The 13,668-nt window shown below is 40.4% G+C and overlaps 1 protein-coding gene across 4 annotated transcripts in view; it reads left to right on the top strand.

The window, feature by feature from the left end:
* EPB41L4B (erythrocyte membrane protein band 4.1 like 4B) overlaps positions 1-13,668 on the top strand; it is a 592,948-nt gene that overhangs the window by 123,920 nt on the left and 455,360 nt on the right. For all 4 annotated transcript variants that reach the window (XM_075826848.1, XM_075826847.1, XM_075826846.1 and 1 more), the window contains exon 2: positions 11,802-11,906. In XM_075826848.1, coding sequence (XP_075682963.1) covers positions 11,802-11,906 — 105 coding nt within the window. The remainder of the gene's footprint in view (positions 1-11,801; positions 11,907-13,668) is intronic.

Raw genomic sequence — 13,668 nt, 5'->3', positions numbered from 1 at the left:
TTATTTTCTACATTGACCTCCCTCCTCAGCCCTAGTTTAAATACTCCGCCACCCCAGCTAGAATTCTCTCCCCCAGCACAGCAGACCCCCTTCCATTTAGGTGCAAATCATCTGCAGAATACAGTTTGTACCCCAATGAAAAGTCAGCCCAGTGCTCTAGGAACCCAAAGCCTTCTACACTACACCAAGACTTAAGCCATGCATTTAACTCCCTGAGCTCCCGCTGTCTTTCCTGTGATGCACATGGCACAGGCAGTATTCCTGACAATACAACCTTGGAGGTCCTTCCCTTCAGCTTGTAGCCTAGTTCTTTAAAATTATTCTTAAAGGCATGGTGTCGCCCGAAAAACATGTTTTTTTTTTAAAATTTAAACATTTAGTGTGTGGGTGATTAAACATTGTTCAAATTTTTTTTATTTTTTTCGCGAGTCAGGAAATATTATAAATTTTTTCAAATTTATAATACTACCCATTTTTGGTCACTAGATGGAGCTAGTTCCCAAAATTGCAGCATTGCAACATTGGGTTAAAAGCTCTCGCTCTAGTGAGCTCTCAGCATCCCCCCCTCCTTTATCCTGGCTAGTGCCGGGATAAACGAGGGGTTTGAAAGGTTTAACCTCCTACACTGTGTGTCGCCATTTTTTGAGGTAACCCACAGTGTAGTAGGTTTACATACAGTAGTAAACACACACAAACACTAACATACATTGAAATCGCTTACCTGCTCCTGCCGCCGCGGCTCCCTCCGGCCCGTCCGCTCCCTTTGCTGCCGATGTTCCATGTGCACAAGTCCGGAAGCCGCGACCGGAAGTAGTAATATTACAGTCCGGCCGCGACTTCCGGTCCACAGGAAAATGGCGCCGGATGGCGCCAATTTCGAATAGGACTGTGTGGGAGCGGCGCATGCGCAGTTCCCACACAGACGCCGTACACGGACGTGAATGGGACGGGAGCCGTTCACAGTCCCTATGGGACTGTGGCTGCCGTACTCCATGTCTGTGTGTGTCGTTAATCGACACACACAGAAATGGAACAAAAAATGGCAGCCCCCATAGGGAAGAAAAAGTGTAAAAATAAGAAACAGTAAAACACAAACACACAAATGAATATAAACGTTTTTATTACAGCACTAACATCTTTAACATATAAAAAAATTATTTGCCATGACACTGTTCCTTTAAGGCTCCTCCATCTACCATTTATTCGGTCATTGGTACCCACATGGACCATGACAGCTGGATCATCACCAGCCCCCCCCCCAGTAATTTATCCACCCGTTCCACCAAATGCCGATCCCTGGCACCAGGTAGACAGAAAACCATTCGGTTGAGGCGGTCTTTAACAAATTATTGTGTCTATTTTCCTGATTATGGAAACCCCTACAAGTACCAATTGTTTTGCCTTACCTGCATTGCCATCCTGCTGACTATTAGTTGGGCTGTTAGGGAGATCAGTATCCACTAGGACTGCCATTTCTGAGACCGACACCCTCGCATCCTCACCCAACTTGGCAATTTTGCTTGGAATATCAGAATCAGGATTGGCCTTCCTTTTCTTGGACCCCTTTCTACTGCCCCTAGCTATATTAACCCAGCTACTTGCCTGATCCTGCTGACCCATGTCTTCACCCTCCAGTTCTACCCCACTAACTGCTTGCTCAGTCCGCAGATTGCTCCGCTCAAGATTGTCTATCACCCTCAGTGTTGCATTTTGCTCCTCCAGATCTCTAATGCGAGCTTCCAGGTGAACAACATGCTCACATCTGCCACAGAGATATTCACCCTGGAACTCCGGCTCCAGTCGTGCATACATATGGCAAACTGTGCACTGAAGAAAACCTCCAATCTTGCTATCCATTATCCCAGTTACAAAAAAACTGTGAACAGTGGTTAAAGTAAAAGAAAAGCGTACTTACAGGGGCTTTTAACACATCTTTTTAACTTCTGTTTTGTAACTCCGCTTGATATACAAACCACTTGTATAGCCAGCCAAAACAGAGCAAGCTCTACAGAGGCCTGAGGGCTAATTTATACCACCTGGGAGCAGTTAACCCCTCCCCTAGTCAGCTGCACAGCAGGGCCGAAGCTAAGAAGGAAAAAAGGGTTTTAAATTTTCAGTTTTGCAAACTTCTTTTAGCAAGCACTCAACTCATATATCACACACCGTATGCCACACAAGAACACAGCAAGTCAATCCGGTTTTGTAACTCCACTTGATATACAAGCCACTTGTATAGCCAGCCAAAACAGAGCAAGCTCTACAGAGGCCTGAGGGCTAATTTATACCACCTGGAATCAGTTAACACCCCCCCCCCCCCCCCTAGTCAGGACATAAGCTAAGCTACCACAGGAGATACTAAATACAGTTAAAGGAACGGACTGGTAAATTTGCCGGCTTGCAGGCTCATTTGAATGGGATAAAACTCAATATTTCGTCAATAAAGTCTTGTGTCGGTAATTCACAATAGAATCAATGAGGCTGAGGGAAGAATTTCCCTCCTGGAGGACTCTATGACCATACTATCAACTGAGGTTACGGAACTTAAACAAGGTGTCAACCTCCAACAAAATAAGCTTACCTATATGGAGATTAGAGCTTGGAGATACAATCTAAAGTTTGTGGCCTTCCCCAAAGGGGTGGAAAACAAAGACTGTGAAAAATTTATGCAGGAATGGATTCTGGAACCAATAGGACCAGACTCCCTTTCTAAAAATATTTGTGTAGAAGGAGCCCACCGGCTCCCGTTCAAATCTAGATCAGCTGGATCGGGATGTTATCTGGATCGGGATGCGATTATGCAGGAAAAGAGGAAAAAGGGAGATGTAATTTTTACTGAGGCCCGGATTTCTATCTATCCTGATTTCTCTATGGCAATAAATAAGCTCAGGGTGAGTTTTCTTGAGGCCAAAAGGCGATTGTTCAAGGGCAGTCTTCAGTATTCTCTTATATATCTAGCAAAATTAAAAATCTCCCACGAAGGAACTATGATTTTTTTCTTTCAATCAGCAATGGAGGCAGATCACTGGCTTGACTCTCTAAAGGTTTCTAAATATAAATCCGTAGCTTAGTGGGGCGGCCGGCAGCAATGGTCGAACTTTAAACTTTTTTTTTTCTTTTTTGTGTTTCTCACAATTATTATTGGTAAACTGGGTCCCCTAGTGGTGTCCTAATTTATCTACCTTTGTTGCAGGGGGGGGGGGGATAGTAGGAGATCATAGATTCGTTTTCTGGTGCACTGGTAGGCGGTGCATTAGCGAACTTGGGGGAGGGTGTCGGTGGGCAGGGGGAGACAGAGCAGATCTTTTTTTTTTTTTTTTTTTTTCTTCCCCTCTATTGGCCATTTATCAGAACTATGCTGAAAATAGTGTCATGGAGCATTAGGGGGGGCCTCTGCAAGACTAAAGAGGTACACTATCTTTAATTCGGAATTCCCTCCCCGCCATTGTCTTCAGTTTGTTCAAACCTAAATTTTGCTGCATTCAGAGAGGCTGGATAGCCCAGTCTTACCATTCGGTATACATACTTTTTCCGGGAGAGTTTCCATATTAATATGTAGGGATTTATGACACTCTTATCGATTACAGAAGGAAGGTATATCCTCCTTTTATGGATGTTTTGATGGAGTAACCAGTGTTCTTATACACCCCCCCCCCCTTTTTTCATCATATGTGATCAAGGAGGTCTCGCAATACTTGATATCAAAACCAAAATGCCTCTCTTTAATAATTGGAGATTTCAATGAAGTCATGGATGCAGAGTTAGACCGATTTTCCGGAAAAGTCCAATAATCTCACATAGGTCAGCAACTAAGTTAATAGGTTTAACATCTGAATTGGGCTGGCTTGACATATGGCGGATGAGGAACCCCCATGCTAAGAAATTTTCATGCTTTACAAGTTCTAGGGTGGTGATTAGAGATGAGCGAACTTATGAAAAGTTCGGTTCGGCTGGTTCGCCGAATTTCACAAAAAAGTTTGATTCGGACCGAGCTAGTTGTGACCGAACCTGTAATTTCCGTGCGCCGAGCATGGTACTGTCCAGGGTGCTGAAAGAGTTAATGGGCTGCACTAACCGTTGCCTTGGTGACGCGTCCCTCTTGACATCCAGCCCGACCTCCCTGGATGATGTGGCAGTCCATGTGACCGCTGCAGCCTGGGATTGGCCTGTGATTGGCTGCAGCGGTCACTTGAACTGAATCGTCATCCCGGGAGGTCGGACTGGAGGAAGAAGCAGGGAGTTATCGGTAAGTAGGAACTTCTATTTTTTTTACACGTTGATGTATATTGTGATCGCAAGTCACTGTCCAGGGTGCTGAAACAGTTACTGCCGATAGTCCCTGTTCAGGGTGCTGAAAGAGTTAAACTATCTCCGCCGGGTTCGGTCAAAACGTGTTCGGCCGAAACCGGTGAAGTTCGGATTCTCTGCGAACCGAACTTTTCCCGATGTTCGGACCGAAACCGGGTTCGGTTGTCCCGGTTCGCTCATCTCTAGTGGTGATGTCAAGAATTTACGTTGCCTTCGTTAACCCCTTCAGGGCACAGCCTGTTTTGGCCTTGTGGACGCAGGTGATTTTTTTTCAAATCTGACATATGTTAGTTTATGTGGTAATAATAGCTTTGGATTGTTTTTACCTTTCCAAGCAACTTTGAGATTGTTTTCTCGTGACATATTGTACTTTACGTCTGTGAAAAAATATGGTCTATAAATGCAGTATTTATTTGTGAAAATCACCAAAATTTAGAGAAAATTTGCAAAAAGTAGCATTTTTCTAAATTTGAATATCTGCTTGCAAAACAGATATTAATACCACACACTAGTTACTAGTTAACATTTCCCATATGTCTACTTTGTTTGCATCGTTTTTTGAACGTCCTTTTATTTTTCTAGGACGTTACAAGGCTTAGAACTTTAGCAACAATTTCTCACATTTTCAAGAAATTTCCAAAACCTATTTTTTCATGGACCAGTTAATTTCTGAAGTGGCTTTGAGGGCCTTATAATTTAGAAACGCTCCATAAATCACCCCATTTTAAACACTGCACCCCTCAAAGTATTTAAAACCGCATTAAGAAAGTTTCTTAACCCTTTAGGCGGTTCACGGGAATTAAAGCAAAGTAGAGGTGTAATTTACAAATGTAATTTTTTTTGCAGAAATTCATTTGTAATAGAAATATTTCTGTAACATAGAAGGTTTTACATGAGAAACGCAACTCAATATTTATTGCCCAGATTCTGCAGTACTTAGAAATATCCCACATGTGGCCCTAGTGTGCTACTGGACTGAAACACCGGCCTCCGAAGCAAAGGAGCACGTAGTGGATTTTGAAGCCTCCTTTTTATTACTATATATTTTAGGCTCCATGTCTGGTTTGAAGAGGTCTTGTGGTGCCTAAACAGTGGAAACCCCCAAAAAGTGACCCCATTTTGGAAACTACACCCCTAAAGGAATTTATCTAGTTGTAGAGTGAGCATTTTAACCACACAGGTGTTTTGCTGAATTTATTGGAATTAGTCTATGAAAATCTACATTTCTTCTGAAGAAAAATAGACCTTTTCAATTTTTGCAAGGAATAAAGGAGACAAAACACCCCAACATTTGTAAAGAAATTTCTCCTGATCACGGCAATACCCCATATGTGGTCATAAACTTATGTTTGAACACATTACAGCCCTCAGAAGGGAAGGAGCGCCATTTGGCTTTTGGAGCTCAAATTTTGCTATAATGGTTTTCGGTGCCATGTCGCATTTGCAACGCCCTGGTGGGACCAAAACCGTGGAAACCCCCCAAAAGTGACATTCACTATCAGAATCCAAGAAAGCAAATGCCTCTTCAGCAGTATATAACTTGTGTGCCATTTTTTTTTTTACGTATTTTTGTAACAAATTTTAGTAAAGGTAACAAAGAAAAAGTCCACTAATCAATACATTTACAAACGACCCTAACAATTAATCAATTAGTATCTAGAATTAATAGAACTGTAAAATATAGGAATAAATTATTTTATCTAAATGTGTGTGTGTATATGTGTATATATATGTTATCACTTGAATCTTTACAACTAATCAATTGTTGAGCGACTAATAATGAATAACTTTATGAACGACACTATCAATTATTTGATATGTAGAATTCATTTATATGAATGTGTGTGTGTGTGTATATCTATACCACATTATAGATATATATGTAATTAATTACATCACAACTAAATTATGACAACCCTAATAAATAATACATTTATGAACAGCCCTAACAATGAATCAATGTATTTAGAATTTACAGACGTGTAAAATATATGTAGAGATTTATATAAGTGTGTGTATACGTATATATTAGATGTACGTATATATCTATATGATGTTATAGATATATAACATCCCTAATTATTCATTTTTAGTATTAACAAATTTCAAATATATGTATAATATATATTGTGTGTGTGTGTGTGTATATATATTATAATCTGTGATTTTATAGATAAATGCATATATATTATAAGCCCTAATTGATTACTAATTAATTGCCCTATTCTGAGTACTATCTAAACGATCTACCTAACAGACTACCTAAACTATAACTAGCTGCCTGCACTAAACTATCTACAGTGAAGGAAATAAGTATTTGATCCATTGCTGATTTTGTAAGTTTGCCCACTGTCAAAGACATGAACAGTCTAGAATTTTTAGGCTAGGTTAATTTTACCAGTGAGATAGATTATATAAAAAAACAAAAAACTGAAAATCACATAGTCAAAATTCATTTTTCAAATCTGACATGTCTCACTTTGTGGTAATAACTCTGGAATGCTCATACCTATCCAATCGATTCTAAGATTTTCTCGTGACACATTGGGCTTTATGTTCATGGTAAAATTTGGTCGATTTTATATTCCGTTCTTATTTGTAAAAAATAGCACAATTTTGAGAATATTTGGAAAAAATAGAATTTTTCTAAATTTTAAATGTATCTGCTTGTAGAACCGATAGTAATACCACACAAAAAAGTTACTAGTTCACCTTTCCCTTATGTATACCTTATGTTGGCATCCTTTTTTGAACATTCTTTTATATTTCTAGGTTGTTATAAGGCTTAGAACATGAGAAGCAATTTCTCATATTTTGAAGAAAATGTCAAGCTTTTTTTTTTTTTTTTTTTTTTAAGGTACCAGTTTAGTTCTAAAGTGGTTTTGAGCGCCTTATATATTAGAAACCCCCATAAAACACCCTATTTAAAAAACTAGACCCCTCAAAGTATTCAAAATGGCATTTAGAACGTTTTTCAACCCTTTAGGCATTTCACAGGAATTTAAAGCAAAGTAGAGGTGAAATGTACAAATTTATTTTTGTCAGAAAATCTAATTATTCATTTTTTTCTGTAACACAGAAGGTTTTACCAGAGAAACACAACTCAATATTGATTGCCCAGATTCTGCAGTTATTAGAAATATCTCACGTGTGGTCCTAGTATGGTAATGGACTGAAACACCGGCCTCAGAAGCAAAGGACCACCTAGTGGATTTTGAGGCAAAATTTTTATTAGAATATATTTTAGGCACGATGTCTGGTTTGAAGAGGTCTTGTTGTGTCAAAACAGTGGAAGCCCCACAAAGTGACCCGATTTGACAAACTACACCCCTCAAGGAACTTACCGAGGGGTATAGTGGGCATTTAGACCCCACAGGTTTTTTGCTGCATTTTGTGGAATTAGGCTGTGCAATTGAAAATCGAATTTTTCCGATACAAGGTACAAATTGTCATTTTTGACAAGGAATAAAGGAGAAAAAGCACCTCAACATTTTGTAAAGCAATTTCTCCCGCTTATGGCAATACCCCATATGTGGTCATAAACTGCTGGTTGTACAAACTGCAGGGGTCCGGAAGGGAGGAGTGCTGTTTGGCATGTAGTTTTTGCTGGATTGGTTTCCGGGCGTCATGTTTAGCAGAGCTTCTGACGTAACAGTACAGGGGACACCCCTTAAAAGTGACCCTATTTTGGAAACTAGACTCCATGTGGAATTTATTGTAGTTTTCATGGGGTGCATGCCACTTTCTGATCAGTTTTTTTTTTATTCAATTTTTTTTAAGAGGTGTGGTGACTAAACAGCAATTCTACGATTTTTGTTTTTTAATTTTTTTAATTTTTTTTTTTTTTTTACAGCGTTCACAGTGCACTTTAAATGATCTTTTTTTACTTTATTCTGTGGGTCGATACGATTGCGGCGATACCATATGATATTTTTTTTTTTTATGTCTTATGGCGTTTGCACAATAAATAGCTTTTTTATTAAAAAAAATCATTTACTTTTTGTGTTGCCATATTCTAAGCCATTCCTTTTTTTTTTTTTTTTTCATTAAGAAAAGACCTTGTGAGGATTTGAATTTTGGGTAACGAACTGTAGTTTCTATCAGTAACATTTTTGGATACATGCGACATTTTGATCACTACTTTTTTTTATTTATTTTTTTTATTTTTTATTCCTTTTTTGGGAGGTGAAGTGACCAAAAAATTGTGATTCTGGTATGCTTTTATTATTTTCTTTTACACCATTCACCATACGGGATAAATAACAAAATACTTTTGTAGTTCAGGCCGTTACAGATGCGGCGATAACAATTATGTATAGTTTATATATTTTTTTTGATAGTAAAGATTGAGAAGGGAGAAAGGGGATTTTTACTTTTATTACTTATAAACGTTTATTTTTGTACAACTTTATTTTTCCTTTTTTTTTTGTGTACCACTAGGGGACTTGGAGACAGGAGGCCCTGATGGCAATTCTAATACACTGCACTACATGCGTAGTGCGGTGTATTAGGGCTGTCCGCTACACACTGACAGCAAGCATAGTGGGTTCTGACTATGGTGTTTAAACCGCAAAGAAACCACGATCTCTATTGAACGCGGCTTCTAAGGGGTTAATAAGTGGGGACCACTGCGATCGGTCCCTGCTGAATGAACTGTTGTCACAGCTCCTGTATGCTCCGGGTGGGGGGGCCGAAATGGCTATTCCTCCCATCAAGGTACTATTAGGTCAAGGAGCGAAAGATGCGCTCATCATGACCTAATAGTACATCCAGGACTGCTCTCATTGGTCCTGGGCCGGCTACCTGTGCTACTCTGCTGTCTCGGATAGCGGGGATTACGGCCCCCATTCTCCCGCCACCTCTTTTAAATAGGACATTGCTCTGATTGGTCCGTGAATATTCACGGACCAATCAGAGCGATCGCCGACGCGGGACTGCTCTCATTGGTCCCGGGCTGGCTAGCGGTAATGGTCAGCTGTCTGTGACAGCTGTCATCACAGCTCTGTCACCTTGCACAAAGACACGTTGATGGTTTGATGCCATGACTAATATATGCATGCCATTTTCTCAAGTGGGCTGAGCTTAGCTGTCCGACTAATTTTCTGGTGCATAGACGGGCAAAGATGCGCATAATTTATAAATAGGCACATTTTACACCAACTTTCTATATATTAATATTAGCATATACAAATGCCAGTCTTAATAAATTCCCTAAATAAGTTCTAAGCCATGGACTTTTGTAATCCTATGCATGGCCTTATTAATGAGGTATATAGCCTGTTTTATATATGTAAAATAGCGTCTAAAAATACATTTTCAAAATTGTGATTTGAACAATCTGTTTTATATTCCATTTCTTCCTATGTTGGCTGGCACCATCGTGGGCGAGGACCTCATTAGATTGGAATTTGAGTTTCACCTGCTGCTTTCATCTGTATTCTGTGTCCTGTCTTTACTTGGTTTCTATGTCTCGATAAACAGGAGGAGTTTTTTTTTCTGGAAGGAGAGCTAAACATGCGAACAAGAAAACCTGTGCTATTGAAATTATTTTGACTGTATTGCTTATCTGACCCCTTTTGTACACAGATAAAATGTATATTTAATCCCATATAAAACAGACTTTCTGTATACATTTATTTGAAGATAAAGGGAACATTGGAGCAGTGGCATAACTATGGCAAGCTGCCTGTGCAGCTGCCATGGTACTGCTTTACTCTATCGCTCTCCTTCTATTCTGCAGTTCAACAACACAGAGGAACTAAAGAGGTTCTTGTAACTGCATCAAGTCTTTGTCTATTGTATGATGTAATGTTATAGATGCACTTAGTACGGACTCATACATGGAACCGTAATAGGATGCCATAGAGGGGCATGAGCCCTATACTGTACCTACATATTCCTCTGATTTTCATACACCGGTTCTCTTTGTGGTATTCTCCATTTGACTCTGTATGAGCAGAGGTCCCCCCCCCCCCCCTATAAGCATTGCTTCTGTCGATGCCTGTAGTGCACAGGCTGTACGGAGTCCTCGTAAATGAGCCTGATGGGGATCATGTCCGTGCAGGAGCCCTAAGGACTCCTTATAACAGAGCCATAATAAAGCGCCCATAGAATTTTATGGAGCCCACACTGTAAATTAGTTTGTCTTCAATTTCATGCAGAATTTTTCTGTCCGATTTCTGTATGAATCCCATACAAGAAAAAATATCTTTGATGCCTTATTGCAGAGCTATTCTCTCCATAATACTAGCGCCATATGGAGTCCTCCTAAAGTAGCACACTGAGTGCCTACGTAGTATGCAACCACATGCACTGTGGGGGGAATTAAGACTGGCACCATTCCTAATGGGTAACCACCTGGAGTAAGATGCACCAAACTTATTAAGAGGCACATGTCTGTCCTTGCACCACTGATTAAATCTACGCCATCTACTGGGCAAGTGTGGAGCTGTGCTACCTGGACATAGCTTTAAAACATCATATTCTGGATATCTGCAGCTAGAGGGATCTTACTACATACTATGTTATTGATGTTCTATGTATAACCATATGCATAAAGCTCCTAAGCTTCTTCCAGTGGTGACCGCAGGTAACCAGGATATAGAGCACATTGGGGGTTGGAGTAACGTGGCAAAGTAAAATGCGACTCATTTATTAAACTTTGCGCGTCTCTGGCTGTCCAAGGGACAGAAAGGGAAGTCTATGCCAGCCAAGAGCTGGCATAGATTTGCTCTAATTTTTATTATAGTTTCTGCCGTAAATTATAATCAGTGTTTGGTCAAGGGTAGCCTTTCCACCGTTCACGAAGCTCCACCCACTTTTTGACATGGCAAGAGCAGCAGAAATGGCACAAGTCGCAATTTTTAGCGACTTTTGAGCAGTTTGCAACTTTTCTGCGTTCCGGTGTAGAAAAGTTTGATCTCCCTGCCCCCTGTATGCCTTGGTATGGGCTCCTTTCTACCATATGCATAAGAACTTATAGGGGTCATCTCAGAGTCCAAATAGATCACCCATCTACAGGATAGGGGATAATTTTATGATGGCTTTTGATCCATCGCTGGAGCCTTCACCGATTGCAAGAACGGGGGTACCCAACTCTTAGATCCTTCTCACTGCTCGAACAGGAGGAGGACATTGAATGGAGTGGCGGTTGAGCAAGCTCAACTCCATTTAATGTCTATGAGAATGACTGAAACAGCCGGGCACGGAGTTTGCTTTTCGCAAGTTCGGTCGGGATCCCAGCGGTGTGACCCCTGCCTATCCTGTGGGTAGGTGATAGTTTTTGATTCTAGGAATATCCCTTTAATGGAAACCTTGCTTGTAAAATGCTGATGAATCTAGAGTATAGCATTTTATCATTTTTGACGGAGGCAGTCCCACATTTGTAGAAATACATGTTCCATTAATATATAGCTGAAAGTAATGCTTCTTAATTCATAATGTCAAAGACCATCAATAACGAATTATCGACTAAATGTTGCTCTTCTTTATTTCAGAAACCAGCCAAAGGGCAGGATTTGTTTGACCAGATTGTATACCATTTGGACTTAGTGGAAACTGATTATTTTGGCCTACAGTACATGGATGCTGCCCAAGTGTCGGTATGTATCTTCCTTCTCTCTGCACTGGTCTCTTTTTACAGAAGTGGATCATGCTGGGAAACCACAGGGATATGGGATAAATATATAAATTGGAGCAGCAATTTTCAAGAGGTTACACTTTAAAATTCGATTTTTAATATTGATCTTTTTCTCAGTCCATTATAGCCTTTTGGCTGGGGTCATAAAGCCATTGTATGCAATGTCCTGGGAATACAGCTTATTTAACGCAGATCTTCTTCTTTTTTTTTTTTTTTTTTTTTAATCAATAAAACTGTCTCCAGTGTAAATTAACTTTTCTTTTTTTCTACTTCCTTTTTGTTGATGCCTAGTTTTCATCTATGTCCTATTGATTCATTGTTCTTATAGGCTGCATCCATTTGCTTCCCTTGGTAGTAAACATTGTGGAAGTCCTTAGCTGTTAGAGAATAATTTTCATTATTTAAAAGACAGTGCAGCCATTCTGTGGAGTGGTTTTCAGAAAGGCTTTCTTGTACAGAGCTGAAAGAATCAATTATAACAAAACCCAAGATATTCAATTATCCCAGTTGCAGCTTTTTAGAACAGTTGTTTCAACCAAGGATCTGGTAGCTCTAATTTTTATTTATTTATTTTTTCTATAAATATGGAACTACAGTAAGGCCTTATTCACATTTTGCATACTCTTTAAAGGCAAAATGTAGTGGATACTAATCACAAATACAGTGAAACTTCTTTGAGCTGACCCCCACCCACAAAAAATAAATTTTTCACAGAAAAATGGTCTTATATGGGGGTTCTCTCGAAGAATAAAGCGCACAGAATGTAGGTTAAAATGTGTAATGCTGTCAACAAACCTGTATAGTACACAAATAAACAGCCCCCTCGTTCCTGGTCCCCAGCATGGCTCCTCCTCTCACTCCTGGTCTCCAGCAGGGTTCCCCTCTCATTCTTGTACAGTACACCAGCATGGCTCCCCTCATTCTTAGACCTCAGTCAGGCTCTGCTCGCTATCTCCGCTCAAAGTTAAACTTGACACTCCAGTGGCAGTCTGTAGGCTGCCTTGCTCAGTAATGTTGTGAGATCTTCAGTGCAGCATGCTGCACCCTCCCCTTCTCGGACATCCTCTCTCTTCCTCCTCCTCCTCCTCCCTTTTCTATGATGCTGGAAATGCTCCTCCTCCTGCCCTTTGCCCCAATGAAGTGGCGCAATGCTGGCAGCCTCTCTCCTGTGATGTGCCAAGCAAGTCTCCCTTTCCTGCTCTCTCTGGCCTGATGATGCAGCACGCAAGCCTGCATCCAGATGATTTGCAGCGCATGGAAGTCCAATTTTGAGTCTTTTTTTTTTTTTTTTCAAAGGGGTTCACACTGAAAAAGTGGTCTTTCATCGGATCAGGGGGTGGTCTAGAGGGGCAGCTTTCATACACTATAATGGTTGGGGAAAATTGGTCACAGAAAAATCTAGGCGGAATGGAAAAGTATTTTCTGGGGTGAACTTCTGGAGAGGTTTCACTGTATAACCCGCTTGCCTTGCTGTAAATCTCAAACAAACGCTACAGGAGTGTCAGGATTCTGAATACACATCCCATCCTGGCTGGAGGTAATGAATATTCACTGTCAGGACACTTGAGTAACGTTATAGTGTGTTTATGTGGCTGCACATAGCGATATAGCTGTATCGCTATGTGCTGTGTAAATGAATGGGGAGAAGTGTATGACGCTGATTGGTCAGCGTCATACACTTCTCTCCACAATGCCCACTTGGTCAAAAAGTAAAACGCCCAGTT

Source organism: Rhinoderma darwinii, chromosome 5 (genome assembly GCF_050947455.1).
Source record: "Rhinoderma darwinii isolate aRhiDar2 chromosome 5, aRhiDar2.hap1, whole genome shotgun sequence".
Classification (NCBI taxonomy): Eukaryota; Metazoa; Chordata; class Amphibia; order Anura; family Rhinodermatidae; genus Rhinoderma; species Rhinoderma darwinii.
Note: the sequence above shows the minus strand (reverse complement) of the source record. Positions and strands in the feature narration are given on the sequence as shown.